The 12,245-nt window shown below is 51.2% G+C and overlaps 1 protein-coding gene across 6 annotated transcripts in view; it reads left to right on the top strand.

Moving 5' to 3' along the window:
- CA5A (carbonic anhydrase 5A) overlaps positions 1–12,245 on the top strand; it is a 57,102-nt gene that overhangs the window by 40,164 nt on the left and 4,693 nt on the right. For 3 of the 6 annotated variants that reach the window (XR_012428681.1, XM_045382016.3, XM_005592744.5), the window contains 2 exons: positions 6,697–6,852; positions 11,065–11,321. Coding sequence is in view for 5 of the 6 variants with exons in the window: in XM_045382016.3 (XP_045237951.1) it covers positions 6,697–6,852; positions 11,065–11,217 (309 nt within the window). In the remaining variant the exon portion in view is untranslated. Of the gene's footprint in view, positions 1–6,696; positions 6,853–11,064; positions 11,322–12,245 lie in introns of those variants that run through there. The other 3 variants (XM_074026666.1, XM_045382017.3, XM_045382018.3) reach the window with 2 other exon arrangements.

The raw sequence follows: 12,245 nt of genomic DNA, 5'->3' as shown, positions 1-12,245 counted from the left end.
GAACTCCCAACCGTCCCAGCACCCCCCTCCCACATTCAGTCAGAACTCAGGCTGAGCTCCAGCCCCTGCTGTGCATCTCTGAGCTTTTCAGCAGCTTAGAGGGAAACACGGGCGGAGTCTGTAACCAAAACCACAGCAGGCGCTGCCAGGAAGCCCGGACCCCCCCACTCCCAGCGCCATCCCGTCTGCACAGGCCCCTACCAGTGCCGACCTGTCATTGTGCACACAGCTTGCAGCGTGAGGCACAGCCCCAGTGTGGCCACGGTGACCCTAGGCACACAATCCCAGAATGGAGACCTCGAGGCTTCACCTTTGACCCTCTCTCCGTAGCCAGAAGTTTTGGCCAACACTGCCCACAGAGGGTCCCCACCCTCCATGCCTGGACAAGCTGCAAGCTCCTCAGGCTGCTGGGGAACCCCTCGTCCCTGCCTTCGCAAGAGTCAGGGCTACAGGGGAATTGGCTGCCTTGTGGAGCCGGAAACAGCCCATCAGGTCCAGGGGATCCAGGGAACGGCTCTATGCCCTTGTGGAGGCTCTTTCAGCTTTGGCAGCAGCAGGGGCAGCACCTACTGAGCCCCATGCCCGTGTGGCAGGGACTGACGGAAGCCCGTTACAGCCACCATGCGCCCATCATACACCTGGGGAAACTGAGGCTCCAAGAGGACAGGGCAAGGGTGGAGTTACGCTGGGTGGGGCTTGACACTCATAAGATGTGGGGTCCTGTCTAAGAGAAAGAAGACAAAACAAGGAATAGGGCGGGCGCGGTGGCTCATGCCTATAATCCCAGCACTTTGGGAGGCTGAGTCAGGCAGGTCACCTGAGGTCGGGAGTTTGAGACCAGCCTGACCAACACAGAGAAACCCCATCTCTACTAAAAATACAAAATTAGCCAGGCGTAGTGGCCTATGCCTGTGATCCCAGCTACTCGGGAGGCTAAGGCAGAAGAATCACTTGAACCCAGGAGGCAGAGGTTGTGGTGAGCCGAGATCGTGCCATTGCACTCCATCCTGGGCAACAAAAGCGAAACCCCATCTCAAAAAAAAAAAAAAAAAAGAGGCCGGGCGCGGTGGCTCAAGCCTGTAATCCCAGCACTTTGGGAGGCCGAGACGGGCGGATCACGAGGTCAGGAGATCGAGACCATCCTGGCTAACACGGTGAAACCCCGTCTCTACTAAAAATACAAGAAAATTAGCCGGGCGAGGTGGCGGGCGCCTGTAGTCCCAGCTACTCGGGAGGCTGAGGCAGGAGAATGGCGTGAACCCGGGAGGCGGAGCTTGCAGTGAGCCGAGATCGCGCCACTGCACTCCAGCCTGGGGCACAGAGCAAAACTCCGTCTCAAAAAAAAAAAAAAAAAAAAAAAAAGAAAGAAAGAAAAGAAAAGTGGAACAAGTCACCGACCCACTTCCACCAGCAAAGGCTGTGGTGCTTTCTACGGGTAGCTCGTCCATCCATGCTCAGATAATAGATGTGATGGTCTCAGGCTCATTGGTGTGCTCACCAGTGTCCCATTCTAGCCATCTGGGCTCACCGCACGCATAAAGGAAGGGCCCTGACTTGCTTTGGGGACCCGGGGGAGAGCAGCTTTCTGTAACCACATAGCAGCGCCAGCCCTCATGCATCTTAGAGACAGGACAGGAGCTCCTAGGGACGATGATGCAACACACAGACATCCTCTTCCCAGCCCAAGACTAGAAAGCTTAACTGGCAAGAAACCTGCACGCAGAGGAATGGCTGGGGCCTGCCGCTCCCCCGACTGATTCCTGCAGCCCTGGGGACGGAGGGAAGAGCCCGCACCTCGGAACGGGCCAGGCCTCAGTGGCCCTGACTGGCAACGTGGCTTTGGGCAAGTTGTTTATATCTGTCTGTCTTTATCAGTAAACCAGAAATACTTCTCGAAGGGTTGTTCTGAAGATTTGAAGTAGTTGCTCAGAAAGTGACTGGCACATCTGTGCCCTGGGAGCGAGGACGTGTGGCGGGCAGGAGGAGACGGACATCTCAGGACACACCCACCTGTTACCCATGTGCATAGACTGACGCCTCACTGCACACCCGCCTATTACCCATGTGCACAGACCATCTCACTGCACACCCGCCTGTTACCCATGTGCACAGACCATCTCACTACACACCCACCTGTTACCCATGTGCACAGACCGACGTGTCTCTGCACCCCACCTGTTACCCATGTGCACAGACCATCTCACTGCACACCCGCCTGTTATTCATGTGCACAGACCGACGAGTCACTGCACACCCACCTGTTACCCATGCGCATAGACTGGCATCTCACTGCACACCCACCTGTTACCCATGTGCACAAGTAGTGTGCTCCTTCGCAGCCCAGCTAGACCATGCAATGGGATGTCAACGCAGCTAGACCGTGCTATGGGATGTTATTTGGCAGTCAGAAAGGACACAGCTCTAACTCACGCTGTGGTGTGGGTGAGCCTCAAAAGCACCATGCTAAGTGAGAGACGCAAGACACAAATGTTCCACATGTTACATGACTCAGTTCCTATGAAACCCACAGAGACAGAAGCAGCAGGGCGGGGGTGGGGACGAGAGCTAAAAAGTACCAAGCTTCCTCCTTGAGGTGTTGAAAATGTTCTAAAATTGACTTGGGATGGCTGCACAACCATGAATATACCCAAAACCGTAGAACTGTACACTTCAATTTTTATGTACTTACTTTAAGAAAGGATCTCACTTTGTCATCTAGGCTAGAGTGCAGTGACATGATCACAGCTCACTGCAGCCTCGACCTCCTGGGCTCAAGCCATCCTCCCACCTCAGCCTCCTAGCTACCTGGGACCACAGGCATGCGCCACCACACCTGGCTAGTTTTTGTATTTTCTGTAGAGTCAGGGTCTTGTTATGTTGCTCAGGCTAGTCTCAAACTCCTGGCCTCAAGCAGTCCTCCCACCTCGGCCTCCCAAAGTGCTGGGATTACAGGCATGAGACGTTGTGCCCAACCAGGTTGTACACTTTAGATGGGAGAGTTGCATGGTATGTGAATTCTATCACAATAATGCTGTGGGTTTTATTGCTGTTGTTGTAGTTGTTTGAGATAGAGTCTCTCTCTGTCGCCCAGGCTGGAGTGCAGTGGCGCGATCTTGGCTCACTGCAACCTCTGCTTCCTGTGCTAAAGCAATTCTCCTGCCTCAGCCTACCGAGTAGCTGCGATTACAGGCACCTGCCACCATGCCCGGCTAATTTTTGTATTTTTAGTAGAGATGGGGTTTTGCCATGTTGGTCAAGCTGGTCTCGACTCCTGACCTCAGATGATCTGCCTGCCTTGGCCTCCCAAAGTGCTGGGATTAGAGGCATAAGCCACTGCGTCCAGCCTATAATGCTGTTTTTAAAAAATTGGCTGGATAATTACAAACGTGAACACGTGTGCCCAGAACTGATACATGTGTCTGTCGGCGTGGACACTCCTGGGCTTCCTTCTGGTAGCTCAGCCGCCTCTCCTGACCCTGACCCTCACTGCTTGATGTTAGGAGACAAGCCCAAGGCATCTGGGTTGCCGGCTTCCACCTCGGAAGGCCAGGGCCCAGCAAAGTCAATGTGCTGTGGTTGAGCTGGGAGGCCGTCTTCCTTGCGGACGGAGACTCTGTCACTTCCAGCTGGACTCTTGTCCCACAGCCAGGGGCAGGTGCAGAGTTGTGCTTGTTTGGGTTGGGACACTGATGAGGGCTGTGTTGCGGCCAGGCCCAACCGCCGTGAACCGAGATCACATCACGGCACTCCAGCCTGGAAGACAGAGTGAGACTCTGCCTCAAAATAAATAAACAAATAAATAAATAATAAATAGAACCACCCTATGATTCAGCAATCACACACCTCTGGGTATATATCCAAAAGAGCTGGCTGGGCACAGTGGCTTATGCCTGTAATCCCAATATTTTGAGAGGCCAAGGCAGGAGGATCGATTGAGCCCAGGAGTTGGAGAACAGCCTGGGCAAGATGGCAAGACCCCCTGGCTACAAACAGTTAATTTTAAACCCTGGTGTGGTGTCATAGCTACTTGGGAAGCTGAGACAGGAGGATCGCTTGAGCCCAGGAATTAGCGCCTGCAGTGAGCTCTGATGGCGTCACTGCACTCCCGTCTGGGTGACAAAGTAAGAGCCCGACTCTTTTTTTTTTATTTTTTTTTTTATTTTTTTTTTTTGAGACGGAGTCTCGCTCTGTCGCCCAGGCTGGAGTGCAGTGGCCGGATCTCAGCTCACTGCAAGCTCCGCCTCCCGGGTTCACGCCATTCTCCTGCCTCAGCCTCCCAAGTAGCTGGGACTACAGGCGCCCACCACCTCGCCCGGCTAGTTTTTTGTATTTTTTTAGTAGAGACGGGGTTTCACCGTGTTAGCCAGGATGGTCTCGATCTCCCGACCTCGTGATCCGCCCGTCTCGGCCTCCCAAAGTGCTGGGATTACAGGCTTGAGCCACCGCGCCCGGCCGACTCTTTTTTTTTTTTTTTTTTTTTTTAAAGCTTTTTTTTTTTTTTTTTTTTTTTTTTTTTTGGCCGTAAGTGTATTCAATGCAAAATAATCCTCTCTAATTTTACTGAGGTGGCTGGCCACATCCACGAGCAAATCCGCCTCTAAACTGGAATTTGGTTGCTGACCCAGCCCCAGCCTCGGCTTTCTTGTCGGCACCAGGAGCACAGCGCTCCATCTGTGGGTATCTCTGTTGGCTTCCCCTCTTGTGAGTCTTGCAGGTCAGTCACCCTCCAGACCTTTAGGCCAAGGCCTGCCAGTCTCTGGATGGCTGCCGCGCAGGGTGGCAGGCACAGTTTTTGGGGACAGATGAAGGTAATCATGGAGATACTGGATACCCTCATTGGTAAGGTAGCAGTAGAAATGTCTTCAGATAGGCCGGGCTCGTGCCTGTAATCCCAGCACTTTGGGAGGCCAAGGTGGGTGGATCACGAGGTCAGGAGATCGAGATCATCCTGGCTAACATGGTGAAACCCCATCTCTACTCAAAATATAAAAGATTAGCCAGTCGCAATGGCAAGCGGATGTAGACTCAGCTACTCGGGAGGCTGAGGCAGGAGAATGGTGTGAACCCAGGAGGCAGAGCTTGCAGTGAACCGAGATCACGCCACTGCACTCCAGCCTGGGTGACAGAGCGAGACTCTGTCTCAAAAGGAAAAAAAAAAGCAACAATGCAGGGACTCCTGACACATGCTCCGATGTGGATAAACCTGAAGGACAATATGCCCAGTGAAATAAGCCAGACACAGAAGACAAAAAAACCACAGGATCGGCTGGGCGCGGTGGCTCAAGCCTGTAATCCCAGCACTTTGGGAGGCCGAGGCGGGTGGATCACGAGGTCAGGAGATCGAGACCATCCTGGCTAACATGGTGAAACCCCGTCTCTACTAAAAATACAAAAAACTAGCCGGGCGTGGTGGCGGGCGCCTGTAGTCTCAGCTACTTGGGAGGCTGAGGCGGGAGAATGGCGTGAACCCGGGAGGCGGAGCTTGCAGTGAGCCGAGATCATGCCACTGCACTCCAGCCTGGGAGACACAGCGAGACTCCGTCTCAAAAAAAAAAAAAAAACCACAGGATCACACCCACATCAGGTCCCCAGAACAGAGTTTGAGTTTGGGATGATGGAAAAGTTCTGGAGACGGATGGTGGAGATGGTGGCACCACAATGTGACTGCATTTAACGCCATTGAAATTTACACTTAAAAATGGTTAAGATGGGCCAGGGACGGTAGCTCATGCCTGTCATCCCAGCACTGTGGGAGGCTGAGGCGGGTGAATCACCTGAGGTCGGGAGTTCAAAAACCAGCCTGACCAACATGAAGAAACCCCGTCTCTACTAAAAATACGAAGTTAGCAAGTGTGGTGGTGGGCACCTGTAATCCCAGCTACTCAGGAGGCTGAGGCAGGAGAATCACTTGAGCCTGGGAGGCAGAGGTTGCAGTCAGCCAGGATGGCGCCATTGCACTGCAGCCTGGGCAACAAGAGCAAAACTCCATCTCAAAAAAAAAAAAAAAAGGTTAAGATGGTAAATTTTACGTTTTGTATATTTTATCACAATAAAAAGTAATATTTTTTGCAGCCAAAGTATGCAAAAAGAAATGGCTTTATTTTTATCTGTATTATTTATTAATTATTATTATTATTTGAGACAGTATTACTCTGTTGCCCAGGCTGGAGCACAGTGTGGCGTGATCTCCGCTCACTGCAACATCCGCCTCCCGGGCTCAAGTGATTCTCCTGCCTCAGCCTCCTGAGTAGCTGGAATTACAGGCGCCCACCACCACATCTGTATAATTTTTGTATTTTTCGTAGAGACAGGGTTTCACCAGGTTGACCAGGCTGGTCTCGAACTCCTGACCTTAAGTAATTCACCCCCCTCGGCCTCCCAAAGTGCTGAGATTACAGGTGCGAGCTACTGCGCCCGGCCAAGAAATGACTTCAAAAGGAAAAATGTAAGCACCAGCGTAAGCTGGTGTAAAGTAATGTAATTCCCACCAATGTAAGTTGGCAGGAATCCTTGCTCTGTATAGAAGGGTCATATTTTCTCATCACTGCTTCCAAGTGTGACAGCAGTGGCCTCGTGGCCTTATCTCGGGGAAAGCACTTCCTTCCAAGTGCCGTGAAGGCCTCACGTGCTGAGATAAGATGGAAGCTCCTAGTCTCGCCTGAGGACTGACACGGCCTGTGCTTCTTGGTCTCTCAGGACGCGCGGGCGGCCGTGGGCCCCTTCAACCCCTCCAGTCTGCTGCCCACCTGCCGGGATTACTGGACCTATGCGGGCTCGCTCACCACCCCGCCGCTGACCGAGTCGGTCACCTGGATCATCCAGAAGGAGCCCGTTGAAGTGGCCCCAAGCCAGGTGAGCTGTGCCCGTAACTGGCATGATGGCACTTCATGGAAGGCATCTCTCTTGCTTGGCAGCATCTCTAAGATGCTGCATAAGAGCGTTGTGGAGTTATATTCTTTCATGCCTTTGGGGCACTCTTACACAAGAAAAAATTTCCAATCGAAGCAGGAGCTTGTTGAGATTGGACAGCGGTTCCGATGATCACAGCGAGCATGTTCTGAGCAGCGCCCTGATCTATCGCACACAAACACAAGGCATTCATGGGAGTTGTCCCAAGGTCTGCATGGTTTTTCTTTTCTTCCTTTTTCTTTTTTTTTTTTTTTTTTTTTGAGACAGAGTCTCGTTCTGTCGCCCAGGCTGGAGTGCAGTGGTACAATCTCAACCCACTACAACCTCCACCTCCTGGGTTCAAGCGATTCTCCTGCCTCAGCCTCCCAAGTAGCTGGGATTACAGGCGCCTACCACCACACCCGGCCAGTTTTTGTATTTTTAGTAGAGACGCAGTTTCCCCATGTTGGTCAGGCTGGTCTTGAACTCCTGACCTCAGGTGATCCTCCCACCTTGGCCTCCCAAAGTGCTGGGATTCCAGGCATGAGCCACCGAGCCCAGCCTTCTTTTTTTTTGAGACAGAGTCTCGCTCTGTCGCCCAGGCTGGAGTGCAGTGGCACATTTTCGGCTCACTGCCAGCTCCACCTCCCGGGTTCATGCCATTCTCCTGCCTCAGCCTCCTGAGTAGCTGGGACTACAGGTGCCCACCACCATGCCCGGCTAATTTTTTCTATTTTTTAGTAGAGATGGGTTTTCACCATGTTAGCCAGGATGGTCTCAATCTCCTGACCTCGTGATCCGCCCGCCTTGGCCTCCCAAAGTGCTGGGATTACAGGCGTGAGCCACCACGTCCGGCCCTCCTTTTTCTTATCTAAATAGTTTCATTGCTTTTTTTCCCGAAAATTAGTTAATAATACTTGTATACATTTTTTAAAGTTATACTGTTGGGCTGGGTGTGATGGCTCATGCCTATAATCTTAGCACTTTAGGAGGCCGAGGCAGGCGGATCACTTGAGGCCAGGAGTTCGAGACCAGCCTGACCAACATGGTGAAACCCCATCTCTACTAAAAATACAAAATTAGCCAGGCGTGGTGGTGCATGCCTGTAATATCAGCAAGTTGGGAGGCTGGGGCAAGAGAATAACCTGAAGCCAGGAGGTGGAGGCTGCAGTGAGCCAAGATCGCACCACTGCACTCCAGCCTGGGCAACAAGAGCAAAACTCCATCTCAAATAAATAAATAAATAAATAAATAAAAATACAAAAATTAGCCAGGCATGGTGGCATGCGCCTGTAGTCCTAGCTACTTGGGAGGCTGAAGTAGGAGAATCACTTGAACCTGGAAGGTGAAGGTTGCAGTGAGCTGAGATCGCACCACTGCACTCCAACTTGGGCGACAGAGTGAGACTCTGTCTCAAAAAAATTAAAACAAAAAATAAATAAAAGTTTATACTATCATTTTTTTCTGGAAATCTTTTTTTTTTTTTTTTTTTTTTTTGAGACGGAGTCTCGCTCTGTCACCCAGGCTGGAGTGCAGTGGCCGGATCTCAGCTCACTGCAAGCTCCTCCTCTCAGGTTCACGCCATTCTCCTGCCTCAGCCTCCCGAGTAGCTGGGACTACAGGCACCCGCCACTTCGCCCGGCTAGTTTTTTGTATTTTTTAGTAGAGACGGGGTTTCACCGTATTAGCCAGGATGGTCTCGATCTCCTGACCTCATGATCTGCCCGTCTCGGCCTCCCAAAGTGCTGGGATGACAGGCTTGAGCCACCGCGCCCGGCCTTTTTCTGGAAATCTTAAGAATCCGTAACAATTCTGTCTGTCCAAGGCAGTTTAGAACCACAGGTGTGCTGCTTATATGCCCCGCCCCCACCCGGCAGACGTTTCTCAGCAGTCGCAGCAGGACTTAGCACCTCTGGTTCATCTCTTTCCGAGGGCTCCGGGTGAGGGTCTTTCAGTCTCCTGGGTCTGCGAAAATATTCCCTTGTTTACTCATTACGGCGTGATGTCATTTGCACTTGGAGATGTGGGATGCAGAATATCTGCCTGCCTCCGAAGCAGAGCCGTCGGACATGGGGAAGGCTTTGGTTGAAGGTGGCCCCTTGTCAGCAAGACCCTTATGCCACTCAACAAGCATATATGTGACGAGTGCCCATTCTGGGTCTGTGCCGCCAGGAAAGGGTGGGAGGGGGACAGGTGTGGAGGGGCGGCACAGGAACAGGGCATTCGTCTCAGAACACTGCGGTCTGGCAGGAAAGTAGAAGCAAAACCAATAGTATTAAGCCAGGGTGGCCAGTGTCATGTAAAACTGCAGGGCAGAAGCCCCTTATCCTGAGCAGGGGAGCTAGGGAGGCAGGGTACACATGTCCTGGGAGGCGGGGAGTTTTCCAGGGGAGGAGAAAGGCTGCCTCTCTGAGACAGTCAACAAATGTGCAGACCACAAATGTGGATGAGCACACCGTGGTCAGGGCCCAGGAGACCACGTGCACCGTGCACAACACAACTCTAGGGGGCACGTGATCATCGCGCAGGGTTAACTGGCTCAGTACGCTGTCAGCATGTAGACATAATCTCACTTCTGAATTTAATTGAATGCGTGAGTTAACTCACAGAGTTCATAAGTATATTTTGTGAATAAGTGAGATGATACATAAAAAGTCTTTTTTTTTCCTTCGGAGATGGAGTTTCCCTCTTATTGTCCAGGTTGAAGTGCAATGGCATGATCTCAGCTCACCACAACCTCCGCCTCCTGGGTTCAAGTGATTCTTCTGCCTCAGCCTCCCAAGTAGCTGACAGGCATGCCCCACCACACCTAGCTAATTTTGTATTTTTAGTAGAGACAGAGTTTCTCCATGTTGGCCAGGCTGGTCTCAAACTCCTGACCTCAGGTGATTCACCCACCTCAGCCTCCCAAAGTGCTGGGGTTACAGGCGTGAGGCACTGTGCCCAGTCATAAAAAGTAGTCTTTTAGTTCCTTGAGTGAAAAGTAAATTCAAATGTTACTTTAGCATTTGTATTATATGTGTCAGTTATCTATTGCTGTGTAACAAATAGCTCCAAAACATAGTGACTTCAGAAAACAATCATTTGGGCCAGGTGCAATGGCTCATGCTTGTAATCCCAGCACTTTGGGGTATGAGGCGGGTGGAACACCTGAGGTTAGGAGTTCAAGACCAGCCTGACCAACATGGGGAAACCCTATCTCTACTAAAAATACAAAATTAGGCCGGGTGTGGTGGCTCACACCTATAATCCTAGTACTTTGGTAGGCTAAGGTAGGCAGATAACCTGAGGTCAGGAGTTTGAGAGCAGCCTGATCAACATGGAGAAGCCCCATCTCTGCTAAAAATACAAAATTAGCCGAGCATGGTGGTGCATGTCTGTAATCCCAGTTACTCGGGAGGCTGAGGCAGGAGAATTGCTTGAACCTGGGAGGTGGAGGTTGCCATGAGCCGAGATCACACCATTGCACTCCAGCCTGGGCAACAAAGGCGAAACTCCATCTCAAAAAAAAAAAAAAAAAAAATTAGCAGGGCAAGGTGGCTCATGCCTATAATCCCAACTACTCAGGAGGCTGAGGCAGGAGAATCGCTTGAACCCAGGAGGCAGAGGTTGCAGTGAGCTGAGATCTCGCCAAAGGCACTCCAGCCTGGGAAACAAGAACAAAACACTGTGTCAAACAACAACAACAACAACAACAACAACAAACCAATCATTTATTTTCTCCCACAGTTTCCATGGGTTGTGAATTTGGGTGGCTCTGGCTTACCATCTTTCATGAGTTGTAGCCCAATGTCAGCTGGGACTGTAGAAAGCTCAACTAGGGCTAGAGGATTCATTTCCAAGGTTGGCCCTCTCAAGTGGCTGGCAAGTTGGTGCTGGCAGTTGGCTGGGAGCCTCAGTTCCTCTCTCCATGGGCCTCTCCTCGGGGCTGCTTGAGTACCCTCCCAATATGGCGACCAGCTTCCCCCCAGAGCAAGTGATCCTAAAGACCAAGCAGAAGCGGCAATGCCTCTTATAACCTGGCTCTGCACACACTGTCCCTTACACCGCATTTACTGGTCATTTCGGGCAACCCTGATTCAGCATGAGAGGGGACCACACAAGGCCTGAGGGACACCCAGGGGCTGGCTCACTCTGCACTCATACCAAGCTCACCCTGGCTGCCCTCTATTCCAGCTCTCTGCATTTCGTTCTCTCCTGTTTTCTGCACTCGGTGAAGAGGAGAAGATGATGGTGAACAACTATCGCCCTCTTCAACCCTTGATGAACCGGAAGGTCTGGGCATCCTTCCAGACCACTAATGAGGGCACAAGATCCTTGAGACGTTAGGTCCACATGAATAGCAGAACTGACTTTGAAAGAAGGAAGTGTTGTTTCCCAGGTTTCACAATGTGATTGTACGTGACTTCTGAAATTAAAAAGAGAGAATGGGGTTATTGCTTTAGTTGATACACTTTTCAGCTGCAAGTGAAAGAAAGATGTGTAAGTACCATAGGGAACATAACGCAGGATGGAAGCGTGTGTCATGGCACCCAAGGCAGGTGCAGGGTGCTTAGTTTCACTGTAACAAAGTACCACAAACTTGGTGGCTTAAAACAACAGAGATTGATTCTCTTATGGTTCAGTGAGCCAGAAGCCTGACACCAAGGCGTCCGCACGGCTGCTTCCTTCTGAGGCTCTAGGGGAGGATCCTTTTCCTTGCTTTTACAGCTTCTGCCTCCTCCTTGTGAGAACTCCTGGCCGGGCACGGTGCCTCACGCCTGTAATCCCAGCACTTTGGGAGGCCAAGGCGGGTAGATCATGAGGTCAGGAGATCGAGACCATCCTGGCCAATATGGTAAACCCTCGTCTCTACTAAAAACACAAAAATTAGCTGGGTGTGGTGGTGCACATCTGTAATCCCAGCTATTTGGGAGGCTGAGGCAGGAGAATCGCTTGAACCCGGGAGGCGGAGGTTGCAGTGAGCTGAGATCATGCCACTGCACTCCAGCCTGGGTGACAGAGTGAGACTCTGTCTCAAAAAATAAATAAATAAATAAAAATAAAAAGCTATAGTAATTAAGATAATGTGGTACCTGTCAGAGAAGGACAAATCAACCAACGAAAAAGGATAGCGTGTCTAGAAGCTTCCACACATTAGTGATCCCTGAGTCATGCTGTAGGGAATGGATGGGCTTTTCTGTGAATAGTTTTGGATAATTTGGATATCTATCTATCTATTGATTGATTGACCAATTCATCTGTCGATCCACGGGGTCTCACTATGTTGCCCAGATTGGTCTTGAACTCCTGGGCTCCAACAGTTCTCCTGCTTGACTTCCCAAAGTGCTGGGATTACAGGCATAAGTCACCCCACC

Source organism: Macaca fascicularis, chromosome 20, assembly GCF_037993035.2.
Source record: "Macaca fascicularis isolate 582-1 chromosome 20, T2T-MFA8v1.1".
Classification (NCBI taxonomy): Eukaryota; Metazoa; Chordata; class Mammalia; order Primates; family Cercopithecidae; genus Macaca; species Macaca fascicularis.
Note: the sequence above shows the minus strand (reverse complement) of the source record. Positions and strands in the feature narration are given on the sequence as shown.